At 34.2% G+C, this 16,763-nt stretch overlaps 1 protein-coding gene across 14 annotated transcripts in view; it reads left to right on the top strand.

Annotated features, from left to right (window-relative positions):
* The window catches only part of IKZF2 (IKAROS family zinc finger 2), a 156,567-nt gene that overhangs the window by 92,999 nt on the left and 46,805 nt on the right, over window positions 1-16,763 (top strand). For 12 of the 14 annotated variants that reach the window (XM_023220297.2, XM_023220267.2, XM_023220277.1 and 9 more), the window contains 2 exons: window positions 3,133-3,399; window positions 10,696-10,863. In XM_023220297.2, the coding sequence (XP_023076065.1) occupies window positions 3,133-3,399; window positions 10,696-10,863 (435 nt within the window). The remainder of the gene's footprint in view (window positions 1-3,132; window positions 3,400-10,695; window positions 10,864-16,763) is intronic. The other 2 variants (XM_031936523.1, XM_023220314.2) reach the window with 1 other exon arrangement.

The following is a 16,763-nucleotide window of genomic DNA, read 5'->3' as shown; positions in this document are numbered from 1 at the left end:
ATAGTGAAAATAAACCATGGGAGAGTTTCTATGAGTGGAGAAAACTTTTCTATTTAATAGTTAAGATTCAAAGAATAATTGCTTTTTATTCTAGAGTTTCAACCTAATTGTAGTGAGATGGGTTAAAGATTAGTTACACTGGGATTTTGTTTGTATATACACATCATGTAAATGCAAAATTTAATCTATGACATATGTATATTAAAATGTGTTGGACTTTATAGATTTACTGTATCAGTACAGCAAAATTGTATACATTTATATATTATAAACATGTATTTCCTTATAGTATTGTTAGAGAAGAGAGTACTATAGCTTACTATTTCTTGTCTATTTAGGTTTTAGCAAAATATACATTTTTTCTGTATTTATTTGAAGTATATTCTTCTATAGAGAAAAACTTCTAACTATATTTATCATCTCATACTTTTAAAAATCACATTTTATCTGTTTCATATTGTTTTAATCTCAGTAGGTAAAAAGATAATTTAGTAGTGTAATGTCAGTCATATTCTTCATAATTCTGAGCTATTTTGAAATTTAATAGACTCATAGTTTCAGGTTCTAAAACTACACTTTCAGTTATGTATTTCTTCATTCCTGAAATGGAATTCTGATAAACTTTATGCACACTAGGTGGTATAAAGTCATGCTGTATAAAGTTACACTTTTCGATGATTTTCTTTCTTCTTAAGTTTAATTTTAAATGACAATTGTGAATGGAATATAGCATTATATGGGATAACCAATAGCATTTTACATTGATTTTAAACGTCTCCCTTACCAGAAAAAATATCATGGAAGAATTACTTAGATTATGGAAAAACCTACTGATGCAAGATATAGAATCCAAGAGCCATAACTGAAGGCTTTAACAATTCAACATGTGAAATTAGCATATATGCCAAAAAATGCCCTTGAGTAAAGAGATAAACGAAAATTTTTGCAAAACACATCATAAACACAGGGCTAAGTTCCTTAGTATATAAAGAGCATTTAAATTCAGTGAGAAAAGACTGATAACCTAATAGAAAAATGGGCAGACAATTTTGATAAACAATTCTGAGAAAAAATAAAGAACATTTCGACATAGAAAAAGATGTCTAACTTCACGCATAATTTTAAAATGCTTTTTAAAAACCGTAGTAAAATGCCAGTTTTAATCTGTCAGATTAACAGAACTATGTGGTATTGTAATAGAATGTCTGTAATAGCTGCAAGAAATAATTTTGAATTTCCAATGATGAACTGGACGTACAAATTACACTACATTTATAAAATGGATTCAGACTATTTGGAATTTGAAAATTATGATACTGGTTGCTTTTGAGATAGGGCCTGAAAGATAGTGAACTTGATTACAAAAGAACTTAATTTTTAATTTTTATTCTTTATGTTTTTTGTTTTTTCTTTGGCATGTTTATGGGTTCTTTAAACATACAAAGCAAGTTTAAAGCAATAAAACTCTTAAGTTAGTAGAACATCTCAGTGAATACTACTTCAACATCTCCTATATACCACAGCATTCTTGAGCATGCTGGCAATATAAAGATGGATACAATACTGTCCCAACTCTTTTTAAAAACCAGTAAGGCAGTACCAATTTGTAAGTAGGGTAAAACTCAATATAGTTGGTACTCTGTTAGAAATGGGTCCTGGAAGGATGCATATCACTTTGTAGATCTCAGAGTAGTTTATGTACTACAAGTTGATAGAGCTTCACAAAAATCTTATGAAATAGAACACTATATGTCCAGAAAAAAATAAAAGATAAGAGCATTTCCTGTACTTACTCATTTAATGCTCACAGCAACCATAGGAAGTCGGTACCATTATCATCCCCATTTTATAAAGGACGTGGTGAAATTACACCTAAGTTCCTCGCTGTCCTCACTCTTAATACCTAAACTGTTCTGCTCGAACTTTATTCAGTTATCTGAATTCATGTCTACTTTGCAAACATGAGACTCAGTTTAAATAATTAGTTCAAGATTATAATGCCAGTACTCTTCTGCCACAGAGCCATTTTGATAGTGCACCCTCTTGTGATAAGTACTAATGACAAATCACAGACTGTGTGGTTTCTCTAAGAAAACAATGGCAGTGAAAAGAACTTACTTCCTTTTTATGAAAATATTTCCTCTACTCAAGTAGTACCAAATAAGTTGTTTTGCTTAGTAACTTTTATATGACTTCTTAAGAAATTTTCAATATTACTGGATAAAAAACTGATACTCACTTAAATCTTGTTTCTGCTTTATGAAAAGACTGTCAGCAATCCAGAATGAAGGCTGTGCTAACAAAATTCCAACTTTTCTGTGGGATGATCCAAAAACAGCAGACAGAACGCATTAAATTTCTTAACAGTGGCAAGTGTGTACATGCATGCTATGCCATTCCTGTGATTAGCTGCTTTTTGGTGTGCATAGATTAGAGTTGGAATACTTTGATTTTCAAACATGCTCCATAGGTAATTTTTTAGATAGAAAAAGTAAGCGGAGTTAACTTAAGAGCATGTGAGATCTGTGTACTACATTTATATAGCTCTAAACTGAATATATGTGTTTAGTCTGATTTTAGAACATTTGCCTTGACAGTGTATCTTCATATGTCAAAGACATTTGCTGGATTAAGATCCTGAATTGTTTCTCTTGCTGTGTTCAGAAGCAGGTTTATACAAGTACTCTGATGAGAAACAGAGAATATGAAGTACATATAATGATCATTAAATTAAGAGGAGGCATAGTTCACTGTGTTAAGCAATATTTAATCTTGTTTCTTCCATAATCCTATCTCAGTCTTAGTAGCCTTAGTGACAGACTCAAAAGCCAATACCAGGATTATTAAAAAACTTGTTAAAAAGCAAATGTCTAAGCTAAAGGAACAAATGTATGCAGAAATAAAGAGTCATTCTGTTTACCTAGAGTTTTCCTGAGCTATCTTCACTTCCATGACATTTCACTAAGATATCATAGAACACAGTATGTATTAACATGGCATTTGATGATGAACCCTATTCTACTTTATATATCATTTTCACCCGTTTAGTAGAATGGCAATGAGTGGAAAAGAGATGTAGGTGATATTACATAACATGTATTTAAAATGTATTTTCTTCTTTTCAAATTACAGCAAACTCAGTAAAACTAGAAATGCAGAGTGATGAAGAGTGTGACAGGAAACCCCTGAGCCGTGAAGATGAGATCAGGGGCCATGATGAGGGTAGCAGCCTAGAAGAACCCCTAATTGAGAGCAGCGAGGTGGCTGACAACAGGAAAGTCCAGGAGCTTCAAGGCGAGGGAGGAATCCGGCTTCCGAATGGTAAACTGAAATGTGACGTCTGTGGCATGGTTTGCATTGGGCCCAATGTGCTTATGGTACATAAAAGGAGTCACACTGGTAAGCAGCTGAAAGAATAACCTGATGACTGCCTGTGACATCTGATGTTGATATTACCTGACATCTATTCTCTTTCCTTTTTATTCAGGGGTGGCAGTGGTGAAAACTACCCTTTCAGAATTCTGCTAGTATTGGATTGCAGAAAAACAGAGAGTAGCCTGGGTCTTGACTTCCAGCCTTCAAATCTGAATAGCATATCAGAAAAGAAGTTTGGGATTCAGTTTCCACAGTTCTTAATATAGCAATAATATGATAAGGGTTCAAAAGGTATAGGAGAATTTCATTGTGTAACTTAATTTTTTTGTATTTCTATACATATTTTACCATACCCATGGGCAGGTAATATAGTGTGCTAGATAAGAGTTTATACTACAAAATGGTACTCATGCATTTATATAAGTGAATAATTTTCACTTTATCCAGTTAACTCCTTGGAATACAATTTCTAATCAATCTCTGCCTACCACAGGTCTCAGTAGCAGGCAGGTGCTTTTGTAGTTCAGGGATGCTACCATCTTTCTGTAATTGTTGATTATAACTCCTGCAAGGATATATATAGGATTGAATATGACAAATAGTGGCTGATGTGTAGGTTGGAATATGTAATTCTGGCACAGAGTAAGGAAAAAGCCCTCAGATTAATTCATCCTATATTTTTAAACATTTGAGAGGTGAAAAGTTTTTCATGAAAACTAACCAAATGAGAAGGCCTTACTTAAATCTTTTTAAACCCTTTGCCAATTTTTTTTCTTAAAAACCAACAGAAATGAGATAGTAAGTGGTAAGCTAGGAGGATCATTGACTCTTAACAAAAAAAGTTTCCAGTTCATGTGAAAATTGGTTTAATGGTAATGATGGCTTTCACTATAATGCAAAGTAGTAGTGTATGGTAAAATATTAATAACTAATATTCTCAGAGTTTTAAAAAACACTCGGAAGAAATATAAATCACAATAAATTTATTTAAAAGTTTTATTTCTAAATAGTTTAATAATTACATGCTTAAAGCATTAAAGATACAAGGTAGGTCAAAGTCTTTATTAATCTGCACGTTTCATAATACACATGAAGAAGCAGTCAATGATTTGTCCACTATTCCTTATATAGGTAAAGGCATTGCTGAAGCTAGAACCAGGGTTTTCTGATGCCCATACTGGTTTTGTTCAGACATACTATTGCTTGGTATGTCAGTATACCAATAATTTATTATAAGGTATAACTGTAAACTAAGACTGATATTTTAAACATTACAGTGAGAAGTTATACATTAAAATCAGTGTTATCATAATCAAAATCATCAGCTTTAGAACATATTTACTTATTCCAATCATATAGTCAATTACATTTTGCTTTTCGGTTTCTTTATCTCCTTTTTAAACAGCACCATCTTTTAAAGATATTTATATTACTAGTGTATTTTTTTTCTTTAATTTTTAAAAGTATCTTAGAAAAGGCTGAAAGATCAAGCTTGGTATCTACTTGATAAAAAGAAAAGGGAAAAGCCTATAAAATAATCTACTTTTCATCTATGCTCATGAGCTAATTCTAACGACACTTCTAAAAACAAGTTTCACAAAGTTATAATATATTCATTATGTAAGAGTGATGATATTAAGGAAGATAATACTCATTCAAATGTGTAACTTCTCCTATCTAGTAGAATACAAACAAAACAGTCAGTCTAATGGTTTTTCAGTTGAACTGCATGCAATGTTAAATTTTAAGCTAAAAAATAATCTAAAAACAGTATTTAGAAGATTTTTAATTAATCTTTTATGTTCTGAATTAAGAAAAGTCAGAGAACCAGAGTACAGTTTTTAGAAAATTTAGGTTAATCAGTGATTCAATGTGATACAATAATATTCATGAAGATTGTTAATTTGTAAATACAATAATAATTATATACCTACTCTACTGTCCTTTTGATATTTACTCGAGTGGTAGAGTTGAATTATTTTATTTTTGAAAATAATCTAATTGGCATAATAAAGTATATAAACAGTTATACAGATTTCCACAAATCCTAGGAATATGAGACTCACTCAACTAATAACAGCAAGGAGTATGTTAAAGTACACTTGCAACACTATCTTTTTTGTCAATCATTGTTTATTGGAGTATTGTGCAAATTATTACACTTTCTTCAGATCTAGATTTTTCTTAAAGTTAATAGCCATTTACGGAGAAACTGTGATATCTGTCATGCTTTGTCAGCTTTGAAATTGTGGATATGATATCTTTAAACAAACACTTAAACATATTTCTGATGATCCAGTTTATACATCTGATTGTGTCCTGCCATTTTCAACACCAGTTTAATACCATTTTAAGACTAGAAAGTCTATTTACATTTCTTTAATTTAAACTAGATTGAGAAAAATGTAGTCAGAATCTAGTCATTAGCCAAATGTTTTCTCCTTAATACCGTGAACTAGCCTGCATTTTAGAACTTCCCACTCTTACCAGTTGTTTATCTCTGATATTAAAGGCACTGTCTTAAAACCTTATAATGCCTTTGAGAAACATATTTTTAGTGTTTTTAATTCATAGAATATCTAATGTAATTTTTTATTTTTTATTTTTTTGAGATGGAGTCTTGCTCTGTCGCCCAGGCTGGAGTGCAGTAGTACGATCTCAGATCACTGCAATCTCCGCATCCCGTGTTCAAGCGATCCTCCTACCTCAGCTTCCCAAGTAGCTGGGATTACAGGTGCCCACCACTGTGCCCAGCTAATTTTTGTATTTTTAGTAGAGACGGGGTTTCACCGTGTTGATCGGGCTGGTCTCGAACTCCTGACCTCAGGTGATCCACCCACCTTGACCTCCCAAATTGCTGGGATTACAGGTGTGAGCCACCGCACCTGGCCTCTAATATAAAATTGATAGTGAAAAATGATGCAGAACCACCCACTTCATTACAACATCATGGAGCATCAGATTGAATCCGCTCTTCTTCTTTCTCTGTCATACTCTACTAAAGTACCAATTGCAGTGTCTTATTAATGACTTCATTTTATTTATTTGATGTTGCTACTTTAGTAAGTAATCAGGTAATATTGTCATCGGATAGTCCAGGCACTCTTCACGGGGAATACAGAAAGAAGAGTAAAAAAAATAGGGATAGTGAATCAATTCATGCATGAACACATATAGATTGGACATTATAAATGTAGAATTTCCTTAATTTTACCTCTCCTTAATCTACTCCCATCTTTGTAACTCAGTTTTCAGCACCATATTTTGTACATTGTAGCTTTGTGCAGCCATCCTCTTGCTCAGAGGCACTCAACAGATGCTTGGGATTCTGCGTATTTGTAGGTGGTTGTTCCACCCAACATAGGAGCACCCCCTGTCTTTGATTCACCAAAGCAAATTGATGCATGTATATTTGCATTTTAATTGAATATTTAAACACAGATCTAGAAATAGGTGTTTATGAAGGTACATAAAATATCGAAATATAAGATATTCCATAACAAAAATAATATATAATCTCACCCAGTCAATAAATAAAAATGGACCAGTAGATTGGTATATTGAACTTAAAAATAAAAACAAAACAACAGATTCAGATATGGACATGAAGGACACATGACCATATCTTAATTGTTTTCCTGGATCCAGTTTTATTAGTCTAGATTTTTGTGCCTACCAGGGGAAAGATTAGTCATTACGGTTATAACAAACTACTTAATGTTTTCAGCTTAGATTGCTCCATTAATGTAGTTAGTAAATTTGTAAGGTTTTCTTAAAATTTGCTTTGATATACGTATGAAGAACATGGTTAATATTTTTTTCAGACAATCTCTAAACTGACTCAGAAAGGGCCCATTGATGCAGTCCATTTAAAGAACAAATTATTTACAAGAAATAATTGAGATATGTTGTTTTAAAGTGACGTAGACAGTATGGAGTTTTTGCATATGTACTATTTGCATAGAGAAAAGATAGTTAACTGAACCTTTTACTTAATTATCAGATAATTTTACATTTATCTCTGTAATGCCTAGGCCGGGAAATACCCCACGACATTGAAAAAAAGGGCTGCTAATGTTTTATAGAAATAACTATCAAAAATTGAGTCAATTCACTTTTTATTTGTTATTAGACAGATATGGATATTACTTCTATATTTGGATTATTCCTGGAATATAACTATGTATACTTTTAGAAATCTCATAAATTACCCTCTGTTTTAATCCTTGTTTCTAACAGTATTGTCATTGAGGATTTCATTATGATTCCAAGTAACTTTAGTTTGGAGCACAGTAGAACAATTGAACTCTAGAAATGATAATTATCTTTTCATACAATCAAGACATCAATAGGAGTTAGGCAAATAAAATGAGGAAAGCCATAAAATTAGTATCCAAATGGAAAAAGCATCTATCAAGACTTATAATTCATATAAATATCTCCCAGAGCCTTATCTTATTGAAATTAAAATGTATTATTTTCAATACCCCTTTTCTCTTACCAGAAAAAGGAAGAAAACTAGTTACTTTCATCATGCCTTGTTCTTCTTTATTTCCCATGTCCATGGGAACTTACCAAAGGCTTCCACAGTATGACTTCCACACTGAGCAACCGGACAATATTTCCAGATATACCTAGACCACCTTTTGTTTCTTCTACCCCATTTGGGGATGATCATATAAATTCAGAAGTACTTTCTTATTAAAAAGATTTGAAGATATCGGTAGTATTTTGTAAATGTAAAAGCTAAATTACTCTGTCATTAATCTCATAAAACTCAATTAGTTGAATGTTAAAATTCCTTTTAAAAAAGATATTATTGTTTCATTTTTAGACTAGCATTATTTTTGAATAATGAACTACTCTAAATTAGGGATTTTGAAATATTTCAACCCAAACATTGTAGGAGGTTTAAAGGAAATCTGAGTCAGCATGCTATAGGAGTATTATCTCTTTTGGTTTGTTTGTTTTGTTTTGTTGTTGTTGTTGAGATGGAGTCTCGCTCTGTCGCCCAGGCTGGAGTGCAGTGGTGCAACTTCGCTCACTGCAACCTCCGCCACCCGGGTTCACACGATTCTACTGCCTCAGCCTCCCGAGTAGCTGGGACTATAGGCGCCCGCCACCACGCCTGGCTAATTTTTGTATTTTTAGTAGAGACGGGGTTTCATTATGTTGGTCAGTCTTGTCTCAAACTCCTGACCTCTTGATTCCCCCGCCTTGGCCTCCCAAAGTCCTGGGATTACAGGCGTGAGCCACTGCGACCGACCAGGAGTATTATCTAAAAGTAGACATGATTTCAAATTGTTCACCACACTTAGTAATTTAGCTCTTTTGTAAAGTTATTGTGAACGAATTTGTAACTTGCTTGGGAAACCTTACATAGACAGATTTTAAAAGTAAAATCAAATATTTGGAGTGAAAAGTATAATATATATTTGCTATTTTCCTTTTTCTTTAAAAATTTAATTTGTGAAAGAAGTGCCTCCGTCTTTCCTTTTTAATACTATGTAATTCTGTGGCAGAGGTAGGGAGTGGAAAATTCTTGATTTAAAAAGATGCAGCCTGTGATTCCATTAGGAAAGAGAATCAAATAATTAAGTTGTATATTGTGTGTAAAATAAAAAAGATCTGCCAACATTTGATTTATTTTAAAACCTTATGTTGGAAGACTTTATATGAGGAGATATAGATCTTACCAGGTTAATCAAACTAAAGAAGATACCACTTAAGGGAACTTTAACATTATAGATAATTTTTTTCAATCCAATTTTATCAATATAGGAACTCTTGTACATGTAGCTCGTAAGAGCTCCAGATTTCTTAAGAAAAAACCTTAACCCCCACCACAGACACAGATTATATCTTTTTGGTATGTACCTCATTAAGTTCCCAAAACACTAAGTACTACAGAATTTGAGATATACCTGATCAATTTTTAAATTTATCTAGGTTTTATAACCAATCTATATGACAGAATTTGCAGTAGCTGCTGCCAGAAAGTGACCATAGTTTGTCTTCTTTATACCTCTTAGCTTTCTTTAATTTATTAAAGAAATCATTGAGTTTGCATTACGTCAAAGGGCCAAAAAATCTTGAGTTTTTATTATTCACTATTATTATGTGTGTTTCAGTTAAAGATATAGGAAACATGACATTTCAATATTTTTGAAAAACTATTAAAATTACAATCATCATCTAGCCTCAGGTACAGAAATGGTCCAGTTCAACCAAAAGGGAATTGTTTTGTAATGTTCTTTTAATTCTAAACTTAGAGCTGTAGTATGATACATTTTTACTATTTACTTATATTTGAATTTATATTTTATTTTGTGTATATATTTAGAGGTAGGTGAATTTAAAATAATAGCATTTTCTTTATGGTTTGATAATGCTATCAATTTGATCCTACTTGCCAGTTGTACTGCTTCATTGCCTACATGTTTTTATATTTGATGACATTGGTGAGTCAGTTGATGGCAACAGACCAAACTTAGAATTAAGGCTTAAAAACTTTATAGCAATATCAGTAATAGAAAAACAGGGAGAAAAGGTTCCTTTCAAACAATAATTTTCACAAAACAGGTATATAGGAAATGTCTGGATGAATAATTTTATTTGGAAATTTTTGCTAAAGTTTTTACTATTAGTGACCAGGAGAATCAAGAAACTTGATTTCTTTGTGCTAATGAGCTTTGTAAGCGGGTTCATTTGCTGTACCTTTTAGTTGCCCCTTTCCACATCAGCTAAATGAGGGAGTTAGACTGAAGGTCTCTTTCAGTTCAATTTTTCTGCCAATTTTAAAGAGAGAGGCATGGTAAAATAAAGAGAACAAGATTTTGTAGCCAAACTGACCAGGTTCATTTCTCACCTTGACTACTTTCTAGTTCTCTGTAATAAAATACTTTGATCTATGAACTTTAATTTCTTCATTTGTTAATTAAAATTAATACTACCTAATTATTGTCATTGTAAGAAAGGATTGAAATATTCTATGGAAAATGTACAATTGTGTGTAAGGCAGTAAAGTGACAGCACCTCGTTGTTCAACCAATGGTAAATGCTATTATTGTTATTCTTATGAGTCAATGATAGGACTTCTGTCACATTTATACATAGAAGGGAAAAGATCATTTGATGTAAAACTTGAGACTTTGGTAACTCTATCAGCAAAGCAAATTCAATGAAGATAAATGTTTAAAAAACTTATGAGGGAGATGAACATTTTTAGCATAGAGAACTGGCTTTGGTTAACAGTGGATGGCAAATTAGTTACTTGCACATACCCTAGTTGAACCTTCCCATTTTTTCTCCTTACTGCAGGTGAACGCCCCTTCCACTGTAACCAGTGTGGAGCTTCTTTTACTCAGAAGGGCAACCTTCTGAGACACATAAAGTTACACTCTGGAGAGAAGCCGTTCAAATGTCCTTTCTGTAGCTACGCCTGTAGAAGAAGGGACGCCCTCACAGGACACCTCAGGACCCATTCTGGTAAGCGTCACCAACTCCTTGAGAAGAAAAGTAAAACAGGAAAATTTAGAAGAGTACTATTGGATGATAGTAACATGGCTTTGGTATGTAGTTAGTGATGACCAAGACAATATTATTATTGGTATATATTAGATAGTTGATAAATCTATCAGGATGCGTGGGTCTTTCATCTTTAGACTTTCAGGCTTGGCAAAAAGGAGCACTGTCAACTGGAGAGTATCTTACTTCAATATATTAGAATAAGAAAGCAGCTGTTATATATTTTCTATGATTTTAAAATTTTAAGAATGCAGTCATTATGGTTAATCCAGCATAAGTGAAGATCCATTATAATATCAGTTATATTTCGAGTTACTATAGAGGAACTGAAAACTGATTTTTTTTTTTTTTACTGATACAGTGCTCAGGCTGGGATCTCTGTGGAAAATAAAATGGTTTCTTTTGAACTTGAAAATATCCTCAGAAAATTGGCCGTTGGAGTATTTTATATTCTAATTTTAACTCTCCTTGTATCTTTAGCTCTCAAACTATAGTCGTTGGGTACTCTGAAACTTTGCTGTGTTTCATAAATGATTAAAAAATTCTAGAATATGACAAGTTCTTGGGAATAAAAGAAAAAAATCTGAAATAAATTTAATGTTTTTAAGAAATGCCAGAATATCACACATAAAAGAGAAAGAATGATCAGAAATCCAAATGAATCTCATTTGACTTTTAGCATAAATTTTCATAACCAAGAAGTTAAACATGGAAAATTAATACAGAATACTCTCAAGCCAGTTTTATTTGTTTCTTCTGTTCATAATGACATACTAAATTTTAATTTTAATATGAAGATATGATGGAAGTGATATTTTAATCTACATTGACAAATCGTATTGGAGAGTGCTGAGGTTGTGAGATAATGCTTATTGTATTATCTCTCGTATTACATTTTTCCTTTTCATCCTTAAGGCTGTACTGAGTTTTTAAACATGAATGTGAATGGTGTAAAACTATTTTAAACATTAACTCTTAAATTTGGGGCAGTTACAAAAATTAAATTAATGCAAACATGAAAACAAAATATTTTAAGTATATATTTTTCTTTCCTCCTTGAGTTAAAGGAATTCACTTATTTCTAACTACAGCATTTTATGTCTTATTTTAAAATTATGCTATCAAAACTATATCTTAAAGGAGTGTTTTATTATGAAAAGTTTTATTGGGAAGTATTTTTAGGACATGACAGGCATTTCCTTTAACTTGTCATGTACTCTAGCCAGAGTTAAATTATTACTGAGTTGTCCAAAGATTATGTAACAAATAGATCTTCATGAACATATATTTTTGTCTCGACTTCATGTAATAAATAACTGTACACATCCATCTTATTTTTGTTGAAATTGTGTTGTTTTTAACATCATGGTTTTGTGTGTGCATATTATGTAATCTGCCTTCATAAATAAAGACATGGTCCTTATTTGCCATCATGCTCATTTTGCAATTTTAGTATACCAAGTTATGATTTTTGCAGATATATAAATAGATATATTCAAATTGGGTAATTCAAGAGAGTTTAATGGAGTCACTGTTGGAGAGGGGGCATCCAGCTACTGCATCACCAAGAGCTGATACCAATTCAATCATGCTTTCAGCTAGAATCTAAAATACTAGTCATCCCTAATATTCTTCATAATAGATAGAATATAAAACAGAGTTGCTATAGTTTTTGCTTATCTAATTTGCCAGAAAGCTCAAAATTGATCATTATAGTTTTCTTCTTCCATTCAAATACATCTTCCTCTTACTCTTACTCTCTTTAGCACATCGGCTAAATAAGGTTCTTTATCTAATAGGTGACTCAAATTTTGTAGGTTCTGAGTCTTTGGTGGTCCTGTCTTTCTTTTATTGCTACAGTTTTTCAATAACCAAAATTATTAGATAAGTATTTCAAAAGATATGCCCCAGTAAATCCCCTGAGTTCCAAGCGTAGTTCCTATCCTCAATGTATAGCAACAACTCCAAATCATTCTGGTAGTCTGGAAAAATTGTAAGCCAGTCCCTGTTTGTTTAGCAGCTTGACATGCCCAAAATAGCTAGTGAGTATTCTCAGCTTCCAATACAACAGGACCAGATCTCTGAAACCTGGAGAAAACATTCTTCTTTTGGGAACTGAGGTCTCCAAAACCACCAATCAGAAGGTTTCAGGACACAGAGTAAAAAGCCTTTAAATGGGTTATTTGATGTTATTAGAGTGGCCACCTCTACCTTAACTTCTTTGTTCTCAGACTCATGCCTTCTGGCTATGGAGGAGATGACGTTGACCGTATATCATGTCCTGTAGAACACACACACCCAAACTCCTCCCAGCTGGCAACCATACATGAACCACTCCTTTGGTAGGCCATTTCACCACTCCATTTAGCCAGCTGATTCTGGAGGATGATACATGGGGTATGACCCATGCATTCTATAGATTTGAGCTAATTATATTTGTCTTGCCATAAAAAGGAGTTTCCTGGTTGAAGGCAGTTTTGCAAGGAATACCAAGGTAATTGGTAAGGCATTCTGTTAAATCCATACTTGAGGGAGCTTCCAAAAATATTGAAGAGAAAGGGAAGGCACATCCCAGTAGGATAAATTTCTGCCTCCTCCATGTTGAAAGAGTCAGATTTAACCTGCCTGCCACTACTTGCTTGGTTGCTCTCCCTTAGGAATGGTGCCATGTCAGGGTCTCAGCATTGGAAAATTGTGAACTCAGCAGTGGTGGTAGTTAAATCAGTCATGAAGAGGACGGAAGTCTATGTAATTGAATCTGTTCATAGTTTCTGTATCCCTACTCCCATTATCACTGTGTACATTAGCCCACTGAGCAAGTACCAGGTAAGCCTGGTAAAGAGTCTGACATTCATGAGCTTACTTTGTCCAGATTACTAAGGGCCTTCTCTACAGTGAATGCCCTCTAGAGAGAATTTACATAGAATACCATATCATCACATTTTTTTGCCAATTCTGAAAGATACATCCTCATAACTCTCCCCTAGACCTTCTGTCACCAGTCATCCAATTTTGTTCTTTGAAATCCTTGACCGTATGGCCATTCCATATATCATTACCTCGACTATCTCTTCTTCCATGCAAAGTACAGTTAAATGTACTAGCTGAATGAAATTCTGGCTGCTGGAGGGATAGCCACTGTAGTTCAGGGCCATCTCCCGTAAGTGGACCTGTAAACACTGTAGTCACAGCTGGTATTGAATACTAGGCAGTCTATTTACAAACCAGATCTGCACTGTTTCATCCTCATCAACTGGTCACTGAGAATACCCCAAGAGGCCATACAGATGGATTGAAGCAAAAAGATTGAGAAATAGTAGTAGCAGGTATTAGAGACCTCTGAGCTACTTGCTCATACAGTATACTTCCTCAACCAGTGTAAGAAGGCTGCAGGGAAGGAAAATATACCAATGAAATGCTGTTGTATACATTTTTGATATGTTGAATTAGATAACACCCAGTTCATGATGCACAGTTTGGGCCACATTGTAATTGGGAGTCCTATTGCCTGGTACACAATCTTAACCAAAGTTCATTTGCAAGTAAGGAATGGCTTTTCAAATGGAGGTTAGTTATTGTTAGAAGACTGCATGTCTTTACTATAAAACCATGAGGGATCTATACACTGAGGCTTCCATTAACAGAGATGTCATACAGCATCTCCATTTGCCGTAGACATTTCCAAAAATCATTGCATCTGCTGAATCTTAGAGTCAAAGGTAGAGGGAGCTTTCATCATGGCAGGAGTATGATGCGGATCCTTTTCTTGCCCCAGACTGCTCTCAAAATGGACAACCTGTGGATTACCTAGTACATGCACCACAGAAGTATACCCAAATATGGTCTATGTTGCTTCTAAAATCTAGAGAGGCCACCATATTTTGTGCTTCATTTTCACGAAGGAAGGTGCAGGGTCAAGCAATTTCTCACTTACGATGGAGGATCTATTTCAGCATGCCCAGATCACTGGCCCGTAAAATTTTACCAATGCGGAAAGTCCCTGAACTTTCTTGGAGTTTATCTCCTGTTCTATAGCATATACCTCTTACTGAGGCATCTCAAATATTTACTATATCCTTCTCCCAAGTTTGATCAATGTAATGTCATGAATATAATATTCCAGCTTGATGTTTTGTGGGATGTCAAGATGAACAAGATTTCTTCAGACTGTGTTATGACAAAGAGAGTACAGTTGACTTAGCCCTAAGGTAAGATAGTAAATGTATGTTGCTCCTGCAGTGTGAAGGGAAAAAACCGCTTCTGATTATCTTTGTTATACAAATTACCTTAACCAGAAATCAAGTCCATTGCTTCATACCTAGTGTCGGGGGCTATATTAATATGCTCCAGTAAAGATTGTGTAGCTAAAACTGCATCTACAGTTAGTATTATGAAATGATTAAGTCTGCATCAATGCCATGCATTAGCCTAATAAACAGTTTAAATGGGTGTATAGTATGAATTATCACCCCTAACATCTTTCAGTTTTCTGATGGTTTCACTAATGTCTGTTATTCACCCATAGAATTACTATTTCTTTTAGTTTGCTGTCTTGGAAGAGGTGATAGTTGTAGGGCTATGCTGTCCAATATGGTAGCCACTAGCCTCATGTGGTTATTAAACACCTAAATATGGCTAGTGCTACAGTTGAAATAATATTTTTTATTCTTCTTGTTTTTTTACGACAGTTTTATGTATATTAATTATACCTCAATGAAGTTGTTGAGGGGAAGGGAGAAGATACTACCATCCCATGTTTCTCTTTCTCATCATTGCCTCACTACCAAAAACTAGTGGTCTTAGTATTGTCCATTGTATTTAGCATTGCAATTCTATAACCTTTCAAATCAGATTCTGGAGTTGGTCTTCAGCCTTATTTGCCCTGAGGCTTAAGTGGATAAGGTACCCTTTTAAAACTGATATAAACTTTCTGGTATTTTGTCTGTATTCTGACTTGAGTATTCAAGGCATGCAGTTTGTCTTTTACCTTTGTGTGCTCCTTAGGGCCATCAGCCATATCATGCTATAATCTTTACACACTGCCATTGCTGCTTTAGCAAATAATGCCACAGCTCCCAAAGTCTTACCCTGCGTCGTACATCCTTACCTGCTACCACCAGTGACAATCTGAATAATCATCTTGCCAGCACATGCCTTGGATCACTACTGTCCCATTAACTCCCTGGTAAGGAGGCTATCCTGCTATACCTGAATTCCATTTTGACTGGAGCTTTGGGCCATTCCTGATACCAATAACTCTTATCAGTCAGGATCCTGACAAGAAAAGAGTAAGACACACAAATGGGGAAAATTTGGGGACATGCGTGAAATACAAATATTCACAAAAGAATGGTTAGGAGTAAGGGTAGTCTACAAAAGATGGTTGGGTCTACAACAGTAGGAAGCCATTACTAGCTCTAGCCTGAAAGGGAAAGGGGATCTAGAGGTCACTGGAATTAAGAGAAATAGGATAGGGTCTTGAGCACTGACCTTCAGTAGAAGAATGTAGCCTTTGCTAACCTGTGACTTGGGAAATAAACACCCTGACCTCACTCTTTCCACCCTCCAGTCTCTTACTGGTGCCTCACATTGACTAAACTTAACCAGAAGCCAGAGGACAAGGGAGCCTATTGATTAAAGCCAGTAAAAATTAGCTTTTGCAGGAGCAGAGCAAAGAAATGTGGAAAATGGCTATGGCAGCCAAACAGAGAATGTGCCACAGATTAACTCAAATTTAAGAACTAGTGCTTAAAATTACTAGTATAGAGCAGGGGTCCCCAACCTCCTGGCTGCAGACTAGTACCAGTCAGTGGGTGGTGTCTTACAAATTGAGCCGCACAGCAGGAGGTGTGCAGCAGGTG

The sequence above is a fragment of the Piliocolobus tephrosceles genome, chromosome 11 (assembly GCF_002776525.5).
Source record: "Piliocolobus tephrosceles isolate RC106 chromosome 11, ASM277652v3, whole genome shotgun sequence".
Classification (NCBI taxonomy): domain Eukaryota; kingdom Metazoa; phylum Chordata; class Mammalia; order Primates; family Cercopithecidae; genus Piliocolobus; species Piliocolobus tephrosceles.
Note: the sequence above shows the minus strand (reverse complement) of the source record. Positions and strands in the feature narration are given on the sequence as shown.